Source organism: Sorex araneus, chromosome 9 (assembly GCF_027595985.1).
Source record: "Sorex araneus isolate mSorAra2 chromosome 9, mSorAra2.pri, whole genome shotgun sequence".
Taxonomy (NCBI): Eukaryota; Metazoa; Chordata; class Mammalia; order Eulipotyphla; family Soricidae; genus Sorex; species Sorex araneus.
The window spans coordinates 4465829-4491151 of NC_073310.1; the positions used below are offsets into that span (position 1 = coordinate 4465829).

At 42.0% G+C, this 25323-nt stretch overlaps 2 protein-coding genes across 15 annotated transcripts in view; one reads left to right on the plus strand and one right to left on the minus strand.

Annotated features, from left to right (window-relative positions):
- ACAD10 (acyl-CoA dehydrogenase family member 10) overlaps positions 1 to 25323 on the plus strand; it is a 259705-nt gene that overhangs the window by 115606 nt on the left and 118776 nt on the right. The gene's annotated exons all lie outside the window — the stretch shown is intronic.
- The window catches only part of ATXN2 (ataxin 2), a 93806-nt gene that overhangs the window by 46492 nt on the left and 21991 nt on the right, over positions 1 to 25323 (minus strand). For 3 of the 14 annotated variants that reach the window (XM_055146608.1, XM_055146596.1, XM_055146594.1), the window contains exons 1-7: positions 16738 to 16773; positions 15644 to 15712; positions 15153 to 15212; positions 14261 to 14332; positions 12481 to 12631; positions 3913 to 3927; positions 576 to 700 (exon numbers count right to left, since the gene is read on the minus strand). In XM_055146608.1, coding sequence (XP_055002583.1) covers positions 576 to 700; positions 3913 to 3927; positions 12481 to 12631; positions 14261 to 14332; positions 15153 to 15212; positions 15644 to 15679 — 459 coding nt within the window. In that variant the 5' untranslated portion in view covers positions 15680 to 15712; positions 16738 to 16773. Of the gene's footprint in view, positions 1 to 575; positions 701 to 3912; positions 3928 to 12480; positions 12632 to 14260; positions 14333 to 15152; positions 15213 to 15643; positions 15713 to 16737; positions 16775 to 25323 lie in introns of those variants that run through there. The other 11 variants (XM_055146605.1, XM_055146601.1, XM_055146604.1 and 8 more) reach the window with 9 other exon arrangements.

Here is a 25323-nt window from a genome sequence, read left to right on the forward strand (position 1 = left end):
AGGGCATTTGCCTTGCACGCAGCCGACCCAGGTTCTAATCCCAGCATCCCATATGGTCCCCTGAGCAATGCCAGGGGTAATTCCTGAGTGAAGAGCTAGGAGTAACCCCTGTGCATCGCCGGGTGTGACCCCCCCATAAAAAAACCAATAAAACATAATTCCCCCTCCCAAACATAAAGTATTATGGGGTGAGAGACAGCACAGAGGTCAGAGGCATGATCTGTAGATAGCCTTGGAGGTCCCCGAGCACACCAGGTGTGACCCAGAGGCCCCTAAGCAGCAGAGCTGAACCATCTGGACCAGTTGGCTGACACTGCTGGGAGAAGCCCACTAAACACTTCCTCATTAGTAGTTCTGCCCTCCCAAACTCAGAGTTCACTGAAAATAACTCAAAGCATCCGAAAGAAATATTTTGCTATATTATTGCCTACAAATAAAGTCTATATTTACACAATAAAACTTGTGCTTTAAATATAAAGTTACAGAAACAGAAATGTCTAAATTAAATCAAGCAATAGTTGTCAGAGTGTATCAGATGACCATAGAATCTGGTACTAACAAACTATTTTACTTACTACATCATTTTCCAAAGCCTCCATCTCCTCACTGGGAGTTAGTTCACCTGCATCCCAAGGTTCCAGGTCCTTCTCTTTGTGTTCACCATTCACTTTAGCACTGATAGCGGAATCAGTAAAAGCATCTACAAAAAAAAAAAAAATCACATAACCATATATATGTCTTGGCACACATTATTTTTACTAATATGTACACAAATTATGAACAAAGGCGTATAGTTAAAATGATTATGCAAAGCAAATTTATGGTAAAGAAATTTGCTTTCAGATATGTACCACTTATAACCTTAAAAAAACTTAATTTCTTAACTGCATCATATTTGATTAGTGACAGGAATCTCACATAATTTTAAGCTATACAAAATGTCTTAAATTAGGCACACAATTCATTAAAGTTTCTGTCAACTCATCTAAAACAGTATCTCTTGTTTAACGAAACACTACCTCAGAGTTCCTGCAGCCAAACACAAGCAGATGTTTGATGTTCTGAATCCATGACTTCTGCAAAGATCAGTACCCTACTGTGCCTTCCCACTAGATAACTGAAGACATTCCAAGTGACCTGCTCTTTCACAGAACCCACTGTTACAAAGCTCAGACTCTAGGAAGCTCCAGTTGCAGACATACTGAAACTTTTCAACATTTTTTCACTTATCTGAGTCTTTGCCTCCTCTACTAATGCGACTGAGAGGTGGCATTGTTATGTTCAGCTGGCAAGATGTTATCTACCTTGTACCTGTTATTCAGCAAAGGAAACTATTTCCACTGAGAGCTAGGACCAGCTAAATGAAAGCCTGCTTGGGCAATAATAAAGTTACCTAGGAAAAGCTTCATGACATAGGCTTGCATTTATAATGGCTGGATCCATAGGCTTCCATCCTACAGAGGGAGTGGTATTTCTACTGACCTAGGTCAGCTTGGGTACTGGTTCCTGGCTACTGAGCCCTCACCCTTACTACAAGCTGCCCCTCAAAGGAGGAGGGAGCATAGAATCAACAACTGTCTCTCCTTTGAGAATTCCAGAGGGACTTTTTATTTAGAACTGCTTCTGTAACTGTCATCTCCCCAGTGTGCAAGGTGATGCAAAAAAATTTTAAAAAAGAAAAAAAAATCAAAATCCCCAGCCACAGGAGGTGGGAGTGGAGGTGAATAAACTGAGTTAGTAATGTAGACATGGTATGTACTCAACACCTCACGACGTGCTCTAACCCCAAGCTACTGGATGGGTTAGCCTGGAGTGTGCACGCATGCACATTAAGGAATAAGCGCATCAATGCACCTAGGGGATGAGCTGTCACCCAGCTCTCCCAGCACCACTGCTCCAAAGACAGTAACTGTCAGCACCACGAGAATGCTGAGGAAATCTCCAGAATGGTAGGCCTCGGCAGGTGCTGAGATAGGGCAATCAGTGAAGACAACAGCATTTTGAAAAAGCTCTCCAGTATGTTCTAACTGACCCACTTGTCTTCATAAAGTCATGGTTAGCTGAAACTCACTGATGGCCCTAAAAACTTGGCTTTATTTTACATTTGCAAAAGTCAAGTCCTACTCTGTATTAACTGAAACACAAATTCTTGGTATAAGTTAATATGGCCATGTGTGCTAACATGAACAGAAAATAGAATGAAAGGAAAATTCTCAGTCATGCTATTTTCTATGGGAAGCAACAGGATTATTAATTTTAAATTTAAAATTCTATTGAAGTTTTAATCACTATTTTTGAAAAGAATGTACTAAGTAATGTATTTAGATAGAAATCCGGTATTAAAGACAATATTCTTTTTATTCAAGTCATTAAAGTTCAAAAGAGCAGGGGCCACAGCGATAGTGTGTAGGACAAAAGACAGACATTTGTCTAGATGCAGCTGACCCATGTTCCATCCCTGGAATCCCATATGATCCTCTGAGCACTGCCAGGAATAAGCCCTGAGCATTCCCGGGTGTAGCCCAAAACCAAAAAACAAAGAAACTGAAAGCACCAGAATACTTTATTCTCACTAAATTACAACAAGGGAAGGAGAAAACCTTTTTTTTTTTTTCTAAGTTCAGAACTATAGCATGAAAGATACAGATCCAAACAATCACTCAAGATTTATGTGACAGACCTAACAGAACTATACACATGGACATTTTCTCACTATAGAATATGCATGTACTTACGTCAAAGATTTTTTAAACTAGGGACAAAGTCAAGCTGTTATTGAATTGCAAGACTGAAAATTTTATGTAAGAAAAATAGCTTACATATATTTCTATTAGCATTATCCTAAACAAACTTAGAATCCCCAAATGAAAATGTGGGGAAAAAAATTTACAACTTAACTAAACCAGGCATGCATTACTTTGCTAATCACAATTCATGTTGTATTAATGGACCATTATTAAATAACCTGTGTTTTCAGTACTTCATTTTTATCTTTCATTTTCTGCTAAGATGCCAATGTTATCAGAAATTAACTATCCCGTGGCTGTTATAAAGCATTAACGTTTTAAGACCAAAATGGGGCAAGGGAAAACTCTGAAGTGTGTTTCTACTAATAAGATATATTATTACTTAATTTTAAAATTTCCACAAAAAAGTTTTTATTAGGGACCGGAGTGATACATCAAAAGGCTGGAGCACAAATACAAGTGGCCACGATTCAGTCCCGGGGACCAAATGGTCCCCTGAGCATGGCAGAAGTGACCTCTGAGCAGAACTGGAACTAGCCCAAGAAATTCCATAGGCTGGAGAAATAGCTCAAAAAGCTGAAGCATATGATTTACTCAGGGGAGACCTGGGTTTAATCCCTGGCACCACATGGCTCCCCAAGAACCACAGAAATGAGCCCAGAGCGTTGAGTAGGGAGTAAGACCATGAAGATGGGCAGCTTTGACCCAAAACATATATAAACAGATGAAAGATGTTAGATTAAAAATTTGCAAAATAATATACTTAGGTAGAATCAGTACAATATAGTGTCAGTACATTTGGGGAAAAAAACTTATAATGTTTCAGGTCAGTATCAGAATACTGGAAAGAAGGAAGAAAGAATTGAATATTCCATTCAACATCTACTACTATAAATTCTTAAAAAAGCTGAGTATTTTATTAAACATCATGTTTGAATTTTAAAAAACACTGCTGTTATTACATAATAGTACAATGTCAGAATTTAGGCTAAGTTCGAAATTAATTGCCTTTATTCTTAACTGCTATAATGTAAATTTGCATGCATATTTCTCCAATGCCATATTTAAGTCAGAGTATGTTAATTTTTCATTATTCTCAATATAAGAAGTAAAAGCACTATAAAAGCAAGATGCAAGAAATCAAAGTGACTTAGAAAAGTGTTACCTGTTTCTGAAGGAACTATCAAAGAAAGAAAAAAAAAAGAAAAATCATCAAATGAGAAGATAAAAGATTCAAAATTTTTCATGTGCTTCATTCCCTATCTCAGAAACATTCATTTACCAAAGGATCTGGAGAAGGAAAAGCACAAGACCACACACCCCCGACACCTCGATGCAATCTCCCCACTGGGGCAGCTCTTGAGACATTTCTTTGTTTTTGATTCTTTCTTTATTCTGGATCACAGAGTGGTGATAATAACATGTGGCATATTCCTAACTTAGCCTTCTGCCCACACTCCGAAACTAGGATACATCTTTTTTCAGAGTAAGTTAGGACTCTAAAACTCACTCAAAATTTTCTGAGAATTTTTTCAAGAACAGAGGTGAAGGGACTGGGGACATAGCTCACAGGCTGGCATGCACACGAAAATCCCAGGTTTCTTGAGCACCATGCAGCTCCCAAGCACCACTGGGAACAAATATGGAACATATTTAACGTGAAGAGCCTCCCAAGGCCCACCAGGTGTGATCCAGAATCAAAAAGGAAAGTGGTAAATTGAGTAGGGCATTTTCAAGTGTAATACACTATTTAGAATTATTTAGAACTAGAAAATGACATAAAACTGAATAGAATTTTTAAATCCTTCTCAAACTTTAATTTGTAAGAAACACTTCAAATATGCTCCCAAAAGACTACCAAAATCCTCTTATATATGTCACCACTCGACTAAATTTTTCTCAAACACTGAAATTCTTTTGTTTTGTTGTTTGGGGTGTGCTCAGGGCTACTCCTGGCTCTTCGCTCAGGAAATACTTCTAGTGGAGACCGGGACTACATAAGGCGCCAGGGGTCAAACCTGGGTTGGTCGCTTGCAAGGCAAGCACGCTATACACTGTACTAACGGCTAAGGAGTTCAGATGAGTTGAGGTCATTCAAATTTGACAAAGACATAATCCCCCCGCTTTTTCCTGCAGGAGCTTGCAGGTATAGGAGTGTGGTTACAGAAGCAAATCTTTTGAGCTTTAATATAAAAAGTATAATTAAGAACAAAATTCTGATGAACAAAAAAGTTTCTCACTTTAACACTGATGGCTGATTCAGGCCTTTAAAACCACAAGTGGGTCTCAAGGTAAATGCCATCAGCAGACTGATGGTGCCTTCAGGCTTCCTAATACCCCAAACTTGCTGCTGTCTCTGGCCGGATCCCAACAACTTGGGACCAAGTTTCCCGAGAAATTAAACAGCTAAAAGTTAGCGTGAAGGCCACGCCCACACACTACCTCCAGCTCCGCTAAATAAGCTAATTTATCAGCCTTGCTTCAGAGACCCATAAATAAATCTCAAAAAAGATCAAAAGCTGAAGTTAATCTCAGACCCACGCAAGGCTGAACAGACTAGGGTAAATCGGAGGGGGGTGTGTGTGCGGCGGGGGTGACTGTGCCTGTAATAGCAGAGCCCCTGGCAGCTGCCCTTGGCCAGATACCACCTTCTCAGGACACACCTCACCGATATAAAATCTGCTGAAAATTTGGGTACATGGTTTTGTGACTGAAATCTTCAGGCTTTTTGGGGGTTGGGTTGGGCTACCTACCCCCAACTCCCTCTATTTCTGGAAGCCTTGGCAGTCACATCCACACCCCAAAGCTGCCCCCCAGTTAAAAAAGCTAATCCAATTTTACCTTCATGATAAAAATACTGAACACCCTGAACAAACACGATGACCTAAGTAGGGAGGAGGAGTGCCTGCCACCGAGTCAGGGGTGGGCTGGAAATGGTGGGAGGGAGACGGGGACATTGGTGGTGGGACGTATGTACTGTACTGGTGGAGGGATGGGTGTTGGATCATTGTGTGACTGAAACCCAATCATAAACAGCTTTGTAATGATCTACCTCACAGATATTCAATAAAATTACATTAAAGTTAAATTAAATAAATTAAATTTAACTACAGTAAGATTAAAGTTAAATTAACAAATAAAATAAATCCACAAGCTGGGGTTAAATAGAGGGAAAACAAGGGACTATAGTAAATGAGTGAAGCACTGAAAGATTTTTCTGAACTACACAGCTCATAGGAAACAGAACTGGGGGTGGGCTAGAGAAATAGTATAGCACATGGGGAACTTGCCTTTCATGTGGTCAACCTGGGTTTGATCCCCGGCATTCCATATGGTCTCTGGGGCACTGTTAGGAGTGATTCCTGAGTGCAGAGGCAGGAGGAACCCCTCAGCATCACTGGGTGTGTCCTAGGAACTTTGGTACCTTGCTGGTAGGAAGAATAAGCCTGATACACATCCACAGGTGCTGAGCTATTCCCGATTTCCATACTACCATAAACCAATGATAAATTAATTTGAAAGAGAAATATGTGCCTAGTCTGTGGCATGACTACCAAAATAAATCTGGAATATATTCAGCCACCTCATAAGCTTTGCAGGCCACATATTCTGTTTTCAGGATGTACTCCTCCTTAGATGACTGAGAGGAGAGCTCTTAATATCCTGCCTTTCAGATAATAGCCTTTAGTCTAGAGCCTTGTCCTACCAGAATTACTGGAAAACAAGGAAATACAGTGCAAATCCGAATAAAACAATCACTATTACTTTCTCATTGCTCTCTGATATCACTAACTCCCATCTCAGTTTCCTTTGCGCAGGAAAGAGAAGATAATTCTTCACATTAATGAAATCTATTTGGAATCCAATGCCATTGATTCCATCACTCCATTTTTCTTGAATTCTTTCAGAAGCCTTGGCATTTTAAAATGAAACAAAACAGGGGGCTGGAGTGAGAGCACAGCGGGTAGGGCGTTTGCCTTGCACGTGGCCAACCCGGGTTTGATTCCCAGCGTCCCATGTGGTTCCCTGAGCATCGCAGGGAGTGATTCCTGAGTCCAGAGCCAGGAGCAACACCTAAGCTTGCCGGGTGTGACCCAAAAAGAGAAAAAAAAAAAAAAACCTGCAAAACCAGCTAATCAAGCTAAGTACATGCTTTGTGGGAGGGTCAGTTTTAATTCCCTGCAATGCAGAGCCACTGAACGTTACAGTAACCCCTGATCACCACTAGATGAAACCTAAAAAAGTGGGTAGCAAAAGGTGGGGTCCGGTGGGAGACAAAGATGGCCTCAACATCTCTTAACTCTGAAACTACCTCTGGCACAGTTTCTTATCATGGAATAAACACCCTGGAGGACTAAACATCATGGAATTAAATGTAAAAGTCTCTGTGTCTTTTCTAGGGTGAGAGTATACAGTTTCACTAATCTCAAAAGGGACCTAAAATAGATTCAGTCTTGAATGTCCTGTGCTGTCCATAGCAACAAGCACAGTAACGAACACATTCCAGAGCTCAAGTATTTGCTGGTTATAAGCTATTAGATCACTTATAACTTTCTCTTTGCGTAAGATAGTGCTTCTTTCAATGTGTACAGTCCTGAATTTCATTTACAGGCATTTATGCTGAGCCCATACTATGTGTCACAACGAAAACGCTGAGGATTGAAAATAAACAAGTAAACAAAAAAACAGTGTGAGGCGAGAGATTACAATACAGTAGGGAACTCCTTGCATGCAGTCAACACAGGTTCAATCCCCAGCACCTGATATGATCTCCTGAGCACTATGAGAAGTGACCTCTGACCAGGGCCAGGAGCGAGCCCTGAGCACTGCCAGGTGTGATACGGGGAGGGGGGTACACAAAAAAATCTACCTACCTACATACAAAACAATCTAGTTATATGGGGTGGGGGAGGGGAGGAAGAGGGGACAGTGTTGTGGAAGCAACTAATTAAAATGGCAATGATGCTGTGGAGAGAGTTTCTACGTGGTAGCTAAAATTATGTGTATAAATGACTAATACGTTGTAAGAATAGGGGAAAAGAATAAACACTTGGAATACATACACCGAGTGTAATGAAATGGAAATGAAGCCCCAAAAATGAGGCAGAATAGGAAATAATAAACTATACGGAATAATAAAACAATACAAAGAACTGTTACTGAATTGTGTTAGGAGCAGGAGTAAAGAATCCCAAAGACCCAGCATTACATGTTACTGGTAGCTTCAGCAGTTTCCAGACTGTAGGTGAGAATAAAAGAAAGATCCAGAGAGTAGAGAGAGGGCGCAAAAGGCTGGAGCATGTGCTTTGTATGCTGGAGGACTGGGTTCAAGCCCCAATACTGAGCATCCTAGGAGTAGCTGCTGGTCAAAACTAGGTGTGGCTCTAAAAAAACAAAAACAAAAAATGAGGGGCTGGAGCGATAGCACAGCAGGTAGGGCGTTTGCCTTGCACGCAACCGACCCAGGTTCGATTCCCAGCATCCTATATGGTCCCCTAAGCACCGCCAGGAGTAATTCCTGAACCCTTGTGCACCGCTGGGTGACCCAAAAAGCAAAAAATAAATAAACAAAAAATGAGGATGAGGAGACGACTGAAAATGAAAATGTTTAGTTGAGGGCCAGAGTCAGACCAACAGGATGACTTTGCTATGAAGGAGGCCCTAATCTAATCTCTAACACCGTATAGTCCCTAGCGCCATCAGGAGTGAGCCCTAAACACAGAACTTGGAGAACCCCAAGCAGTGCAGGGAGGGAACTTAATTAAGGGCACAGGAGATTAACGGAGACTGGAGCACATGTTTCCCGTGCACCCAGCCCAGAGTCTCTCCTCAGCACCACAAGCCTCCTGAGGTGACAGGGTATTGCCCTGGTGGTCCCTGTCACTGCAGGGTCACGGCAGCACAGCATCCTGAGGACCTCCAACTGATCCCTCAGTCCAATTGGCCGTGTGACTGGGGGTGGTCTCTAGACCCCATGAGTACAGTGCCATGGAGGCACCCACCCTCCAAGCCGCTGGTAAGAAAGGAAGGTATACTAAGCTCTGTTGGGCTGACCCTAGCGGTAGCCAGCATCACTGGGTCTGAGCATTAAACTATCCAGCCAGTTGGCTGGATTTGTCCAATAATGGGTTCCCAGATCCCCTGGAAACACACATGGAACACAACACGGGTTAGTAGCTGGCTCAGTGGTTAAAGTACCTAACAGATGACTGGGTAAAGAAGCTGCGGTACATATATACAGTGAACTACTACTCAGCCACAAAAAAAGATTAAGTCATGCAATTTGCTGTACATGAATGGACCTGCAGAGAATCCTGCTGAGTGAAACGAACCTGAGGAGAGTGACAGATATGGAATGGTTCCACTCCTATGCAGGATATAAAGAAACATGGTAGGGGAATAACTAATCTCCAAAGACAACAGAAACAAGGAACAGAACTGGCCCTCAGTGGGAAGCTTGCCTGGGGAAGGAAAGGTTAGGTCTGAGAAAACTAGATAGAAGTGGTCACCTTCGACAAGGACTGGGTGCCGGAAGGAGGTAGAGTGCCATGCATGGTATTCCCTTTCCCAAAAAGTACTGTAAACCACGGTGCCCAAAAGAAGAGATTAAAAAAGGTGCCTGCCAGGGGGCTGGAGCAATAGCACAGTGGATAGAGCATTTGCCTTGCACGTGGCGACCTGGGTTCAATTCCCAGCATCCCACATGGTCCCCCAAGCACCGCCAGGAGTAATTCCTGAGTACAGAGCCAGGAGTAACCCATGAGCATTGTTGGGCATGACCCAAAAAGAAAAATGAAGAAAAAAAAAAAAGGTGCCTGTAAAGGCAGGCTGGGAGAGGGTGTGGGGCCTCAGGAAGGAAACTGGGAATATTGGAAAAGGGAACTGGACACTGCTGAAGGAATTGGTGTTGAACATTGTACACCTGAAAATCAATCATGGTGATTAAAAAAATATATTTAAGGGGCCGGAGCGATAGCACAGCGGGTAGGGTGTTTGCCTTGCCAAAAAGCAAAATAAAATAAATAAATAAATACATAAATATTTAAATATATATATATTTAAAAATGGGAATAGTACAGCAGGTAGGGTGCTTGCCAGGTTTGATACCCAGCATCCCATGTGGTCCCTCAAGCCTGCCAGGAGTAAGCCCTGAGCACTACCAGGCGTGGCCCCAAAACAAAAAATAACCAAAGTCACAACACACACAGATGTATAAGAAATATATATAGGGGCTGGAGAGATAGCACAGCGGGTAGGGCGTTTGCCTTGCACGCGTCCGACCCGGGTTCAAATCCCAGCATCCCATATGGTCCCCTGAGCACGGACGGCCAGGGGTAATTCCTGAGTGCAGAGCCAGGAGTAACCCCTGTGCATTGCCAGGTGTGACTCAAAAAACCAAAAAAAAAAAAAAAAAAAAAGAAATATATATAAAAGAAACATTAAAATATTTCAATATTTTGAGTATAAATATAATCTCAGTATAAACAAGTCTTAAAGGCAGCTCCTACAAATATCTTGTTTCCAGGGCTGGATCGATAGTACAACGGGTAGGGAGTTTACCCTGCACAGAGCCAACCTGGGTTCAATTCCCAGCATCCCGTATGGTTCTCCGAGCACCGCCAGGAGTAATTCCTGAGTGCAGAGCCAGGAGTAACCCCTGAGCATTGCTGGGTGTGACCCAAAAAGAAAAACAAAATCGTTTCCTTGTATGAGTAGTGAAGAACTCTTAGACAAAGATCATGACTCAAAGACAGACCTCTAAGAAGAATCAAGAACAGGTTACCGGGGCTGGAGTCATAGCACAGCGGGTAGGGCATTTGCCTTGCACGCGGCCGACCCGGGTTCAAATCCCAGCATCCCATATGGTCCCCTGAGAACTGCCAGGGGAGATTCCTGAGTGCATGAGCCAGGAGTGACCCCTGTGCATTGCTGGGTGTGACCCAAAAAGCAAAAAAAAAAAAAAAAAAAAAAAAAAAAAAAAAAAAAGAACAGGTTACCATGCTTGCACTAGGACTGCAAAGCAATCAGTGTACCTAGCACTCAAAGTTTCTGAAAAACCAAACAAACTATCCGTGAGCTTTTTGTCCAACAAAAAAGGTTTAACTTTCTACTGGCTTACAATACTAAGTAATGGAGTAAAAGAATCAGCACAACAAATACTTTGGGTATAAACTGAACAATCAAAAAAAAAATCTAGAGGGGCCGGAGCGATAGTACAGCAGGTAGGGCATCTGCCTTGCGCACGGCCAACCAGGGTTTGGGCCCCGGCATCCCATATGGTCCCCCAAGCACTGTCAGAAGTGATCGCTAATTGCAAAGCCAGAAGTCAGCCCTGAGCTCCGCCAGATGTGCCGCAAAAAAACAAATAAATAAATAAATAATTTTAAGTCCAGACTTTGAGTTACAATTTGCAACAGAATTGACTGTAGAGGGTGAGTGGGAGAAGTCTTTGGAATATTGCTGGAAAGAAGTGGGTGCTCTGGTACTAGGTGTGGCTGATCCACTGTTGGAACAATAGATGTAAGTGCATCAATAATGGTTTTTAAAATTACGGTATCTAAATAAAAATGGGGAGGAGGAGAACTGACTGATTTGGAATGTGACCAAACAAACAAAAGAATTTTACAGTCCTCCCATTTAGTCCCCAGAGCCCTTCCAGGAGTGATTCCTGAGCACAGAATCAGGAGTAAACCCTGTGCATCACTGTCTGAGCCCAAAATATCCCAGAAAAAAAACTTAACATGTCATTGAATTATCAGCATTGCAGGGTATGTTCTACAAATAATTCCCATATTCTCCTTTGTAGATACTTCAAACACTCAATTTGAATATAACTTTAATAAAGAGATTCTATATTTAAAACTGTATTGCTCTGGTGGCCACATGAGCAATGCTTGGAAATCTCCAGGGCCACAAGCTTTGATACTCAGTACCAAGGCTCAAACCCTGGGCCTCAAACATGCAAAGCATATTTCTACATTCAAGGCACACCTCCAGCCCACTTTATCACTTTTACATTCTTAAGACAGTGCCAGAATAATTTTTTAAAAACATGCCAGTTTTGGACTTTTACTTTTCCCATCTTCATTAGAAAATCATACTTCTATGCTCTTCTCCCTTAGATGTTTTGATCATTCCAAATTTTAAAACTAAATTTCTATTTGGTACAATAGAAAGTGCAGAAAATCACAAATGGAATATGAACTCTTAATTCTACTAACAGTATCAAGTTTCTTCTAAAGTTTTAAATCTTTTCCAACAAAAAATCATCCAAAGGGTCAGCTGAGGGAGCCAGAGAGAGGGTACAGCAGGCATGTAGCTGACCTGGGTTCAGCCCCACTCCTCTCATATTCCCTGAGCCCCACCAGGAGTGATCCCTGACCACAGAGCCAAAAGTAAACCCTGAACACTGAAGGGTGTGGCACCCCAAAATAATGGAGAGGGACAGTGCTGAGAGACAGTATAGTGGATGAGGCACTTGCCAACCCAGGTGTGCCCACTGACACTATATATGGTCCCCTAGACCCACCAGGAGTGATGACTGAGTGCAGAACCAGGAGTCAGCCCTGAGTATAACTGGGGGTGGCCCCAAAACAAAGTCATAAAGTTCTTATTTCTCTTAAATGGGTTAATTTATATTTCTTTTAAAAAAAAAAAAAACAGCCAATGTGGAAACTTTGCTTCAGCATAGCTAATAAACCATAGGCATAGTATTTTGAAAAGCAGAACCCACCTCTTCTTGCATAACTGGAGTCCATGTCCTTAAACTGTACCATAACAAAGTCAGAGCACTTGAACAAAATGCTCTCTATTATCTCCTCACGTTTTGGCCCTGAATTGGATTCGGTACTTTTCTCATGTGCAGCATCAAGTACCAAATCACACTGAAATGAAAAATATGAGTAAATATTCAAAACATTTTTAAAATAAAATCTGACAGATATTCTTCAGCATATCAAGGTTCAATTTCTTCTATGTCTAACAGAAAACAATCTATTGCAAGAGAATCTTAAATTGTATCTTTACTTAGTATTAAGCTCGAATATCCATTTTTTCATTCAAAAATTCTTGCATCTAAAAGGTGGTTCCTGACATCATGATCTGACTAAAGCACATTAATGGTGATTAAGGGGTAGGGAGGGAATGGAGCCAGGAATGTGATTCAGAGGTAGAGCCTCACATGCTAACGTCTGGGTGAGATCTGTGCACGACAAATACTTAAAATATTTGTCTTTTAAAAAGGGTACTACCGGGCTAGAGCAATAGCACAGCGGGTAGGGCGTTTGCCTTGCATGAAGTCAACCCAGTTTCAACCCTCGGCATCTCATACGGTCCCCTGAGTACCGCCAGGAGTAATTCCTAAGCATAGAGCCAGGAGTAACCCTGAGCATCGCTGGGTGTGACCCAAAAAGCTAAATAAATAAATAAATAAATAAATAAATAAATAAATAAATAAATAAATAAATAAATAAAAAGCAGTTCCTTTTTAAAAAAAATAAATAAAAAGGGTAGTACCTCAGACAATTACTTCAGCAACAGCATAAAACAACTATCACAATTTGACCTTTACTAATCTAAGTCTTGATAACTCCATTTGCCTTTGTGTTATAACAAACAATATAAAGTATATTTATTTGTGCATATTAAGGGAGTAGCTGGGATGGTTGGTGGGAAGCTGGGGATACTGTGAAGGGAAGGGCACGCTGGTGGTGGGATTCTTATTGTAATACTTAATGCCTAAAACAACTGCATTATTAAAACTTGGTAAATCACAGTGCTAAACATTTTTTGGAAAAAACTTTTAAATAAAGAGGGTAGTAAATGAACCACCCAATTCTTTACTGATCTACAAATGCCTAAAAATTAAAAATGTTTAAATAAAAGCATAAAACAAGCGATGTTTTCTTATAATAGTTTCTAGAATAATCACTATTTGAAACTGAAGAGTAAAATCATTCAAAGTGCTGTTTTAAAAGCTTGTCAGGCAAAGCACTGAGCATAAAAATGTGGCAAATGGGTCAGAGAGAGTACGATGGGTTAGAGCATCTTGCCTTGCGTGCATTCAACCAGGATTTGATCCCTGGAACCACATATGGTCACCCGAACACAGCCAAGAATAATCCCTAACAACCGAACTAGGAGTAACTCCTAAATACAGGGGGGGGTGAGGCCAAAAAAGAGAAAGAAAATGTAACAAACACATAATCACCTACCCATTAACAATAATGCTAAAGCAAAGACTTCTAGAGAAGGCCAGAATGATAGTACAGCGGTAGGTGCTTGCCCTACACGTGGCCCCCCGCATCTCATTTGGTCCCCTAAGCACCGCCAGAAGTAATTTCTGAGTGCAGAGTCAGGAACAACCCCTAAACATCACTGAGTGTGGCCCCGAAATAAAAAACTACAACAACAAAAAACCCTAATGGACACTGTCAATAACCAAGTATAAACACAGCAGGTAATGAGTCATGACAATTTTACATTTCGAATAGAAGGGAAAGAATAAAATTTACCTTAGGACTGTATGTTTTAAAAACTCCTTCATATATACCTCCATTTTTCACTTGTAGTTCACATTTGGATCCCTAAAAACACATAATTAATTTATCAAAGAAAGAGAATGCTATTCAATTATGAGATAGCTAGTTTTCATTTTACTTGTTAACTTCAACACATTAAGTACTCACTAACAAAAAAAATTAGGGGCTAGAGAGATAGTACAGTGGTTGGAGTGCACACCTTACATAATCTGGCCTAGGTTCAATCCCCATCACCCCACACGGTTCCACCAGGAGTGATCTTTGAGTGCAGAGCTAGGAATAAGCCCTGAGCACAGCCAGATGTGGAACTTTAAAAAAAAAAATTTTTTTTTAAACACACTTAAGCACTGCACTGCCAAAATTCTTCAGGAAATCCTGCCTCATGTTTGCAGTATAAATTAAAATACTGTAAGTATCTCTAACTCCAGTTTTATTAGGTGGCAAACAATGCACCAAAGATAAACAACTACTATTACTTGTATCTAGCAGAACTGAAAAGAATATCTTTAAAGTTATAATACTTTAGAATTCTATTTTTTTTTCCATTGGCTCTTTGGGTCACACCCGGCATTACACAGGGGTTACTCTTGGCTTTGCACTCAGAAATTACTCCGGCAGTGCTTGGGGAACCATATGGGATGCTGGGAATCGAACCTGGGTCGGCCGTGCACAAGGCAAACGCCCTATTCGATGTACCATCACTCTAACCCCTACTTTAGAATTCTAAACTGTGTTTTTCACACATTCTTACAGAAAAAGGTTTTTCTAAACATGACCTTTTGGGACCATTCCTCTGTATTTTAAATAAATTACTTTAGCCAACTCCCAAGGGCATTATTTCTTTCCCAATAAATTGGTAACTTACAACAACTGATGTAAGTACGTGAACCATCCTCATATTTCCATAGATTCCATCAAAAGAAATCTAGAATTATAGGGAAAAACATTATTAGCAATCAGTATTTGTCCTTTTATATATACTAAGCTAATTGTATTCTTATGAAATGTCTAATTAGATTTATAATACCTTACATGCATTAAAGGTAGATTTGGTTTACTATAACCTTTTGCTTCTTTAGAGAATAGAAGCTCAAGTTTTCTAAAGTAAAACCAGTCGTACCAACTAACAATGTTTTGAATATAAATGATACCTAAAAAAGCAAAAGTGAGCTTCCATGTATGAGGAGAAACAAACCACAGGAACAAAAGACAATTCAATGGTTGGACAAGAGGGGAAAGGGTTTACTTTATGAAGTGGCATGAGCAAATTTTGGAGGTGATGAAGTATTGGGTGTAGTTTCACAAACTGCATGCATCAAAAGTCACAAATCAGTCCACTAAATAGGGTAAGTATACCTTAATAAACAAATGGGGTGGGATGAGAGGCACCATCGTAGAAGATTCTTGACTATCTTCTCTGCATATCTGAATCAATGACAGTGCTCTAAGGTCTAATCCACCACACCACTCCTTATTTATACTAGAAAAACATACGCCCTCCCAATACAAATGAAGAAAATGTGTCTAATTCAGAGACAAAGTCTTGAAAATTACTCAATTTCTCATCATTTCTATCATTATGTTGAACTTTTATCTCCTGACCTTTGTGCTCACATTACGGACAAAATTTCAATATTTAAGAGCAGAAGACTCTAAACAGATAGGGCACTGGGGCTGGAGAAATAGCACACTGGGTAAGGCGCTAGCCTTGCATGCAGCCAACCTGGTTTGATGCCCGATATAATCCCGAGTTCATACCAGGAATAATACCTGAGTGCAGAGCCAGGTATTATAAGTAATAAGCCCTTAGCACCGCTAGGAGTAGCCCTCCCCCCAAAAACAAAAGTAAATAAAAAGATAGTGATTTAATATAAAATCAAAGCCCAAAGAACTTTATAACCACCAGTCCCGGCATTCCATTCACCTTTTGGGAGTTTATCATTTAGGTTTGGATATGCCTTTGTCATTTTTAAAAGAACACTTGACCGTGGAGTCAGAGTGATAGTGCAGCGAGTACGGTGCTGACCTTGCATGCAGCCGACCTGGGTTCGATCCCCGGCCCAGCAACGTGAGGAGTGATCCCAAACTCAGAGCCAGGAGTAAGCCCTGAACACAGCTAGATATTGCCCCCTCCCTCACCCCATAAGGAGAACACTTGACCTATTTTACAGATAATTTCATGCTTTAACATATTTTTTTTTGCTTTAACATATTTTAAAAAGCATAATAAATAATTTCATAATCAACAGCATTACTGTATAAAGGCTGTGAGGAGTAACAGTCAAGACAGGAAAGTAGCTGAGTGTAAGCACATGCTCTGCATGTATTTGGTTCTGGATTGGACCCCGACACTCTGCTCTAAAATAGAAGGGGAGATGAATTCTTACTTTGCCTTTGTTTATAGTTGTTATATCTTAGTTTCTAATTTCCAGACAAATAAAGTTACTCACCGTGGACTGAGGCAGTCCTTTGCTACTGTTCCGACCTCTGAAAAGATTAAATAATGTTTATTAAATTTAACAGACTAAATCAAAAAGTGCTTTCATATTAAAAAATTCTTGTATTTTCATTCAAAGAGAGCAGAAGCTATTTGAGGGCTAACTATCTAATATTTAGTATAAAGACTAACTACGGGGCTGGAGTGATAGCACAGTGGGTAGGGCATTTGTCTTGCATGCGGCCGACCCAGATTCAATTCCCAGCATCCCATATGGTCCCCTGAGCACAGCTAGGAGTAATTCCTGAGTGAATAGCCAGGAGTAACCCCTGTACATCTCCAGGTGTGACACCCCCCCAAAAAAAAAAGAAAAAGAAAAAAGACTAACTACGGTTCTGTTTTGTTATCTGGAGGCCTAAAACAGACAGTGATCAAGAGTAAGAAAGGAAACAGTCTGTCTTGGACCCAGTGGTGCTGAGGATCTCCAAGGCTAGACCAAGCAATGATGGGGTGGAGATTGGGGGCATCAATGCTGTGCTGGGGATCAAATCAGGCCCCTAAACTACCTTCCCAAGTGACACGATCTTATAGAGAGAAAATCCTGAAAACAGGGAGGAGGGGTGACGACAGCGAGGGCACGCGCGCTCGCACGCGCGCGCGCACACACACACACACACACACACACACACACACAGAGGTGCGCGCAACCTGTTAAATCTTATCAATGAATTCAGTAAAATTACAGGACATAAAACAAGCATAAAAAAATCTGTAACTAGGAAAGCTGGAGAAACAGTACAGCACATAGAGGTGCTTGCCTCACATGCAGCTGACCCGGGTTCAATTCTCAGCACCCCGTAAGACACGCCCCTCCAGCCCTACCAGGAACAACTTCTAAGCACAGTCAGGAGTAAGCCCTGAATACTACCAGGTATGACCCAAAATCCAAAAATGAAAAATTAAAATTTGTAACTATCATACACTGAAAACCAAATTAAAAAAAAACTAATTTAAAACATCTGAGATCTAGAAAAAAATACAGCAGTTAAGATACTTGTCTTACATACCACCCACCCCAGCTTGATTCCCCAAACACACGGCTCACCCAGCACTATCAGAAACAACCCGACCCCACAGCACAGTCTGAAGTAGTCCCTCAGCACTACTGAATATGCTGCCCTCCCCACCAAAAAAATTTTTTTTGAATACCAATCCAATTTATAACAGTGTAAGAATATATCTATGGGTAACTTTAAGGAGAAGCAGTATCACTACATGAGAAAACTGTTAGGCGTTAATGAAAGAAATCAAAGATGACACTGAGAAGGTATCTCTTTTCAGTGAAAAGACTGAGATGTTGCACATTATGCTAAGTGAAAACTAACAAAACAGAAAAACTATGATCTTAGAAAAGAGGGAGTCTATAGAAAGACATCAGATTTGTGGTCACTAGAGGCAGACAATGGAGGGAGAGGGAATTAGAACAAAAGTGCTTTAAGAAAGTACAAACTGGGGGCTGGAGCAATAGCACAGTGGTTTGCCTTTCACTCGGTAGACCCGGGTTGATTCCCAGCATCCCATATGGTCCCCTGAGCACTGCCAGGAGTAATTCCTGAGTGCAGAGCTAGGAGTAACCCCTGTGCATCGCCAGGTGTGACCCAAAAAGAAAAAAAAAAGAAAAAAGAAAGTACAAACTGGGGCTGGAGTGATAGCACAGCAGGGAAGGTGTTTGCCTTGCACATGGCCAACCCAGGTTCAGTTCCCAGCATCCCATATGGTCCCCCGAGCATCGCCAGGAGTAATTCCTGAGTGCAGACCCAGGAGTAACCCCTGTGCATCGCCAGGTGTGACCCAAAAAGAAAAAAAAAAAAAGGTGCAAACTTCCAGTTCCAAAATACATATAGTGAATGGAATGCACAATTATAATTAGGTTAACACCACTATCAGAAAATTTTTAAGAGAATAAATCCAAAGAGTTCCTATCACAAAAGAAATACTTCCCCCTCCTTTACATTTTATTGTATCTCTGAGTAGATCCAAGTGGAACCTTGTTGTTTAAACATCTTTCTATTCATCTTAAACTTATTGAGGAGGCAAAGGAAAAGCTACTCCAGAATAAAGTACAGATTCTACTCCTAATTTAGCTGATATATCTGACTGACATCCAGTCACCTCCCTTAGTTTTCTCTCACTCCTAAAATTAGGACTAGTTTACAACTTACAGAAACACATTGGAAGTTAAATCATCCAAAGAACTTTCACTTCTAAATACGTGGCTCTGTCATGAAACACAGTGAATGCTTTTCCCTGTCTAGCCCCTCTCTCTCAAACACTGCAGCATGCCAAATCTGGATGTGGAGTTATTTCCACAAACATGGGGTCATTGCTTTTTTTGTTTAGGTGATTTTTTTGCTTGTCTGTATTTTTTTTTTTTTTGACAGGGGTGAGGGACACACATGGTGGTGCTCAGCATTTACTCCTGACTTTGGGCTCAGGGACATCTCCAGTGCCAGGGACTGAACCCTGGTTGGCTATACTATCTCTCTAGCTTCATGAACTCATTTTTAAGTGACTTTATTTGCAAAACTACAATTAGGACCAGAGAGTACAAAAATAAGGTACTTACTTGCCTTGCACAGCATGACTCTGATGATGGTTCAAACCCCAACATCACATATGATCCCCTGAGAACTACTAGGGATTACTCCTGAACACAGAGCCAAGAACAGTCCCTGGGCAATGCCAGGTGTGCCTGAAGTACTTACCCCTCCAAAAAAGAAAAGGTAATCATTCTCCAAAGCAAGGGCTAGCAAACTAACCATAACCCACAACCTGCTTTAGTCTGGTCTCTAGGGAGGAGGGAAAGGGAATGGAGGGGTGGGGGTGGGGGGAGGAGAGAGAGAGAAAGAGAAAGAGAGAGAGAGAGAGAGAGAGAGAAAATACAAGTCAAGAGTATGCAAGAGGGAAGTTTTATAGCCTATCAAATAAAAACAATAGTATCTGGTCGTTATAAAACAAAAATAATATTGGGGACTAGAGGTGGTCCAGGGGTTAAAGTTGCCTGAATTATAAGCATGAGGGCGCATAGATTTGATCCCCAGTACTACCATATGCACGTAAGTGCCAGCCTGGAAGTTCTGCAGTCTAAGACCTCCACAGAGGCGCTGCAGCCTGCAACTAAAGGGTCATGTATGACTGTAACCAAATATGTGAGTGCCCCAAGCAAGTATGTGTCATCTCCAGTCATTACAGCATCAAGAAAGAGAAGGGAGAAGGAAGAAGGAAGAAACAAGTTTGGAAGTTTCAACACTGACAAGTGTAGCTGTGGGCCAGAGATAGTATGGCAGGCAGACCGCTTGCCTTGCATATGTGGCAAACTCAGTTCAATCCCCTGCACCCATATGGGACTGCCGGGCCCTGCCAGGAATGATTCCTGAGCAGTCAGGAGTAAACCCTAAGCATCATCAGGTGTATCCTCAAAAAGAGAAAGAAAAATGTAGCTGTATTGTTAATGGCAATTTTAAGTCTACTACTACTTATTCTTCAACCCTTGAATGTCTATCTTGCTTGTGCGTCTGTGTACCTTTGCTTGCTCGCTTTTTCAGTCTGAAGAAGCCCATGTTCTCTCTTGAACAAATACTTCTTTCTCCTTTCCCTTCATCTTTCCAAATCACTGTCACTGTCATCCCATTGCTCACTGATTTGCTCGAGCGGGTACCAGTAACATCTCCATCGTGAGACTTGCTGTTACTGTTTTTGGCATATCAAATACACCATAGGGAGCTTGCCAGGCTCTGCTGTGCAGAAGAGATACTCTCAGTAGCTTGCCGGGCTCTCCAAGAAGGGCGGAAGAATCAAACCTGGGTCGGCTGCAACGTAAGAAAGCCCTTCCTGAGGGCCATCAGGTTCAAAGGGAATACTACCTAAGGGCATTCCAAAGCCCTTCACTGTCAGCAGGCAAAATACCTCTTTAAGGTTTTTCTCCTTATCTTAGTCCAAGAATTTATTCATATCTTAATACTAGTGATTTTTGTATGGACATAGCAAGAGATACATTGAGGCTTGCAAGGCAGCTCTCCTGGCAACATCTTGCCACAGACTCAGACTACAGCACTCAGGCCAGATTAATCATTCCAAACCCTAGCAGGTTCCGAATCTAGTTATCATTGTTTGGATCATGACAGCATTTGTCCATGACCAAGCTCTTAACTTATAGTTAAGCATTAGGCACTTTGGCCAGGCCCATCTCGATGCCAGGGTAGCATACAACTCACTGATTGCCCTGGGTCCGTCTCGTCCCTCGTCGGGACCCTGCTTTTGGGGGTGTTAGGAAGTAAGGGCAGCTGAGGCTTAGGTTGAGAGAACAGATGCCCAGGAGGAAAATATCATGTAGAGTCAAATGACTCTCAGGTTACGGAAGCATGGCACTTGCTAAGTCTTCCTGTATCTATACAAAAAGGACATTGCTGGGCTGGAGTGATAGCATAGCGGGTAGGGCGTTTGCCTTGCACGCGTCCGACCCGGGTTCAAATCCCAGCATCCCATATGGTCCCCTGAGCACCGCCAGGAGTGATTCCTGAGTGCAGAGCCAGGAGTAACCCCTGTGCATTGCCAGGTGTGACCCAAAAAAAAAAAAAAAAAAAACCACCAAAAAAAAAAAAGGACATTGCTCTGAATAAACTATGCAAAAGACTCAAGGAGAAGAGAAAAACAATATTTACAAGTCAACAGAACACTAAGAAAGAAGATACAAATAAGCACAGAGGAATGGGAGCACTGTGATGGGAGTTACCCAATAAACCTTAACTATCAGAGGCTATGTTATCCTACAGTGGGGAGCCTCATAAGCAGGACTCAGCTACATAGGCCTGGAAGTTCAAGGGCAACCAGGGCTATGCCCAGGAGACCCTGCAGGGCAGGGGATGGAACTGGGGCCTCTGCATACCAGACACGAACTCCAGTCCTTTGAGCAGTAATCCCCTGGCCCCTAACTGAGTGTCAGGCACACAGTGTCCCACCACCAACCTTTCACCAGAACCCCACTATCAACATCCCCAGTTTCCCTCCCACCCACACCTAGCCAGCCTGCACTGTTCCCCTCCCTCATGTCCTAGTGGGGAGGGACTAACCTGCCCCTCTCCCCCGAAGTTGCAAGCTTCCGACTGAAGATCAGTTCTAAGAAACTTCGCGAGGGACCAGATGTTCAAAGCAGAGAAGTTAAAGAGCATCCTTTCATGCACACAACCCCAGTTGCTCCTGAGCACAAAAGTCTCCCTAGCATTGCTGGGAATGGTCCTAGTGACCCCTGAACACCACTTGCCTGGCATGGCAAGGCTCAAGGACCATTGTATCAGCAAGCACCAGCACTGAACCATCCTGCCCCTTTGACCAACAATATAGCTCACGGCCCTCAGAACACTTCATGGGGAGCACATTTCTTGACAGCATTACTTTTTCATTAAGTTTAAACATACACATAATTGAGAAATATCATTCAAGTGGTCTCGTTCTCATACATTTCTTTGTTAGGGTCAGAGGGTTCTCCCTGGCAACCTTGATGGCCTGGCCATGTGGGACTGAGACTTGTGGTTAGGTCGGTGGTGGTGTTCAGGCCTGGCAGTGCCAGGGACCATCGGGGCAGTGCTGGGGGAGGGTCATGCTGTAAACACAGGGCCTTGTGTACCCAAGGCAGGGGACCCACCCCTTGAGTTATATCTCCCAGATCCCCTCACTTAAGCTTTTGTTTTGTACTGTTGTGGGGCTACACTCAGTGGTGTTCAGGAATCGTCCTGGAGGGGCTCGGAGACCATATGTGGTGCTGCTGATCACTTAACAACGGTATTCAACCAACTAAGGCTGATCCACTCATTAAAAAGCAAGTATGTTAAGAATGTACATTTGTTGAAAATATTTTGATCAAGTGTCACAAAGGAGGAATTTTGTACTGATGACTGAGTCAAAATCATTCAGTATAAAATGAAGGGGTGATACACACATAGACTGAAATAGATTTTTGTTGCTATTGTTGGGTTTTTTGTTTTGGTGTCACACCTGGCGATACTCAGGGGTTACTCCTGGCTTTACACTCAGGAGTTATTCCTGGCAGTGCTTGGGACAAGAAATGGGATGCCAAGGATCTAATCCAGGTCAGCCTCATGAGAGGCAAAAAAATGCCTTATTTGCTATCCTACCTACACTCGCTCCAGCCTCAAACTGAAATGAATCTGACAGGGCCAAAGAGACAGTACTGAAGCTAAGGTGCTTTCCTTGCATGCAGCTGACCCCGGACTGATCCCTGACATGTGAATTGAACCTCCACCTTACATGATTTCAAAAGTAATAGGGGAGGGGACTGGAGCCATAGCACAGAGGGTAAGGCGTTTGCCTTGCACGCAGCCGACCCAGGTTCGATTCCCAGCATCCCATATGGTCCCCTGAGCACCACCAGGGGTAATTCCTGAGTGCAGAGCCAGGAGTGACCCCTGTGCATTCCTGGGTGTGACCCAAAAATGAAAAAAAAGTAATAATAATTTAAAAAATAATAATAAAAGGGGAGGGGCTGGAGCGATAGCTTCGCTGGGTGTGACCCAAAAAGCAAAAACCAAACAAATAAATAAATAAAATAAAAATTAAAAAAATAAAAGGGGAGAGGCCAGAGTGATAATACAGCAGGTAGGGCGTTTGCCTTGCATGGGGCCGACCTGGGTTCAATCTCCGGCATCTCACATGGTCCCCCAAACACTGTCAGGAGTAATTCCTGAGTGCAGAGCCAGGAGTAAGCCCTAAGCGCAGTTGGGTTTGGCCTAAAAAACAAAAACTAAAATGAAATAAATTTAAAAAATTAAATGGAGGGGCTGGAGTGATAGTATAGTGGATAGGGCGTTTGCCTTGCATGCGGCCGACTCAGGTTCGAATCTCAGCATCCCGAGCACTACCAGGAGTAATTCATGAGTGCAAAGCCAGGAGTAATCCCTGTGCATCACCAGGTGTGACCCCAAAAGCATAAATAAATAAATAAATAAATGGACTGGAGAGATAGCACAGTGGGTAGGGCATTTGCCTCACACGTGGCCAACCCGGGTTCAATTCCCAGCATCCCATATGGTCCCCTGAGCACCACCAGGAGTAATTTCTGAGTGCATGAGCCAGGAGTAACTCCGGTGCATCGCCAGGTATGACCCTCCCCCCCCCCAAAAAAAAATAAAAATAAATAAAATGGAAGGGACCAAGAGACAGTACAGGGGTTAAGGCATTTGCCTTGCAAGTAGCAGACTCCGACTTAATCCCTGTTATCGTATACAGTCTCCTGAGCACTGCCAGAGAATTGCCAGGTGTAACACAGAAACTAAAAATAAAGCAGGGCCAGAGAGACAGTTCAAAGGGCTGGCACACATGTGTTGCATGCTGGAAGTCTGGGTCCAATCTTCATCACTATACTGTTCCAAAAGCAACTGCCACGCATCAAGTCAGCATTAAGTACATCAGGGTGTCCCCCGCATCCACAAAAAAAATTAAAATATACTGCAAACTATCACTTTTCAGATAACTAGTTTTGAATCCTGGCTCAATCACTTCCTGTTGATTACAGAAGTTTCTTTAATTAGTCTGATTACCAGTTTGCTGATTCACAAAATGAATATAAAAAAGTTAATAGAATTATGAGGAAAAGATAAAACACATCAAAACTTACGTATATTTTCATACTGATTTTTAACTTCTATTTCTCTTTGATGGCCACACCCAAGTATTTGGGAGTGGTCTGATCTTTGAACAGAGCCGTGTCATACCACAAATTGAACCTGGGCTCCAACGTGCAAAGCATATGACTCAGTTTTTCAAGCTACTCCCCTGGTGCCCATCTTAACAGATTTTTACCACTTGGGATTAACAAGGAAAATATACATACAAAAAAAAATTGAGAGGAAGGGGCAGTCACTGTTGAAGAGTACATACCTTGCACATATAAAGCCCAGGGTTTAGTTCCCAACGCCACCATACCTATACCCAAGCACATAATCATTCGACTAAAAGTAAATTTCCATTATTTCAAAATTGGTGGGAAGTGGAGACAGACACACAATTCCTATTGTACTGCCACCATACAATTCTACAGCTCTTTTTTTTTTTTTTGCTTTGTTTGGGTTACACCTGGCGATGCACAAGGGTTATTCCTGGCTCTGCACTCAGGAATTACTCCTGGCGGTGCTCAGGGGACCATATGGGATGCTGGGAATCGAACCCGGGTCGGCCGCATGCAAGGCAAACACCCTACCCGATGTGCTATTGCTCCAGCTCCTCTACAGCTCTTTTTACTTTATTTTTCACCATTCTGGCATATCATCACCATTTTCAATGTTGTACCTATACCTATCACACTAGTTCACACAATTATTTCAACAGGAGTGGGGAACAGAATAATATCGAAATATTTCAGAGATTTACATTCTAAAACCAGGCAAGTTATATAACTAAAATTCCTTGGCACACTAAACTACCAATTATTATACTTCCAATAAGTTTTAATAATACTCCCCACCCCCTCCATGCACATATTCCTAAGGCTTGATGTACAGAGCTTGAGTCAATGTCATTTCACTCT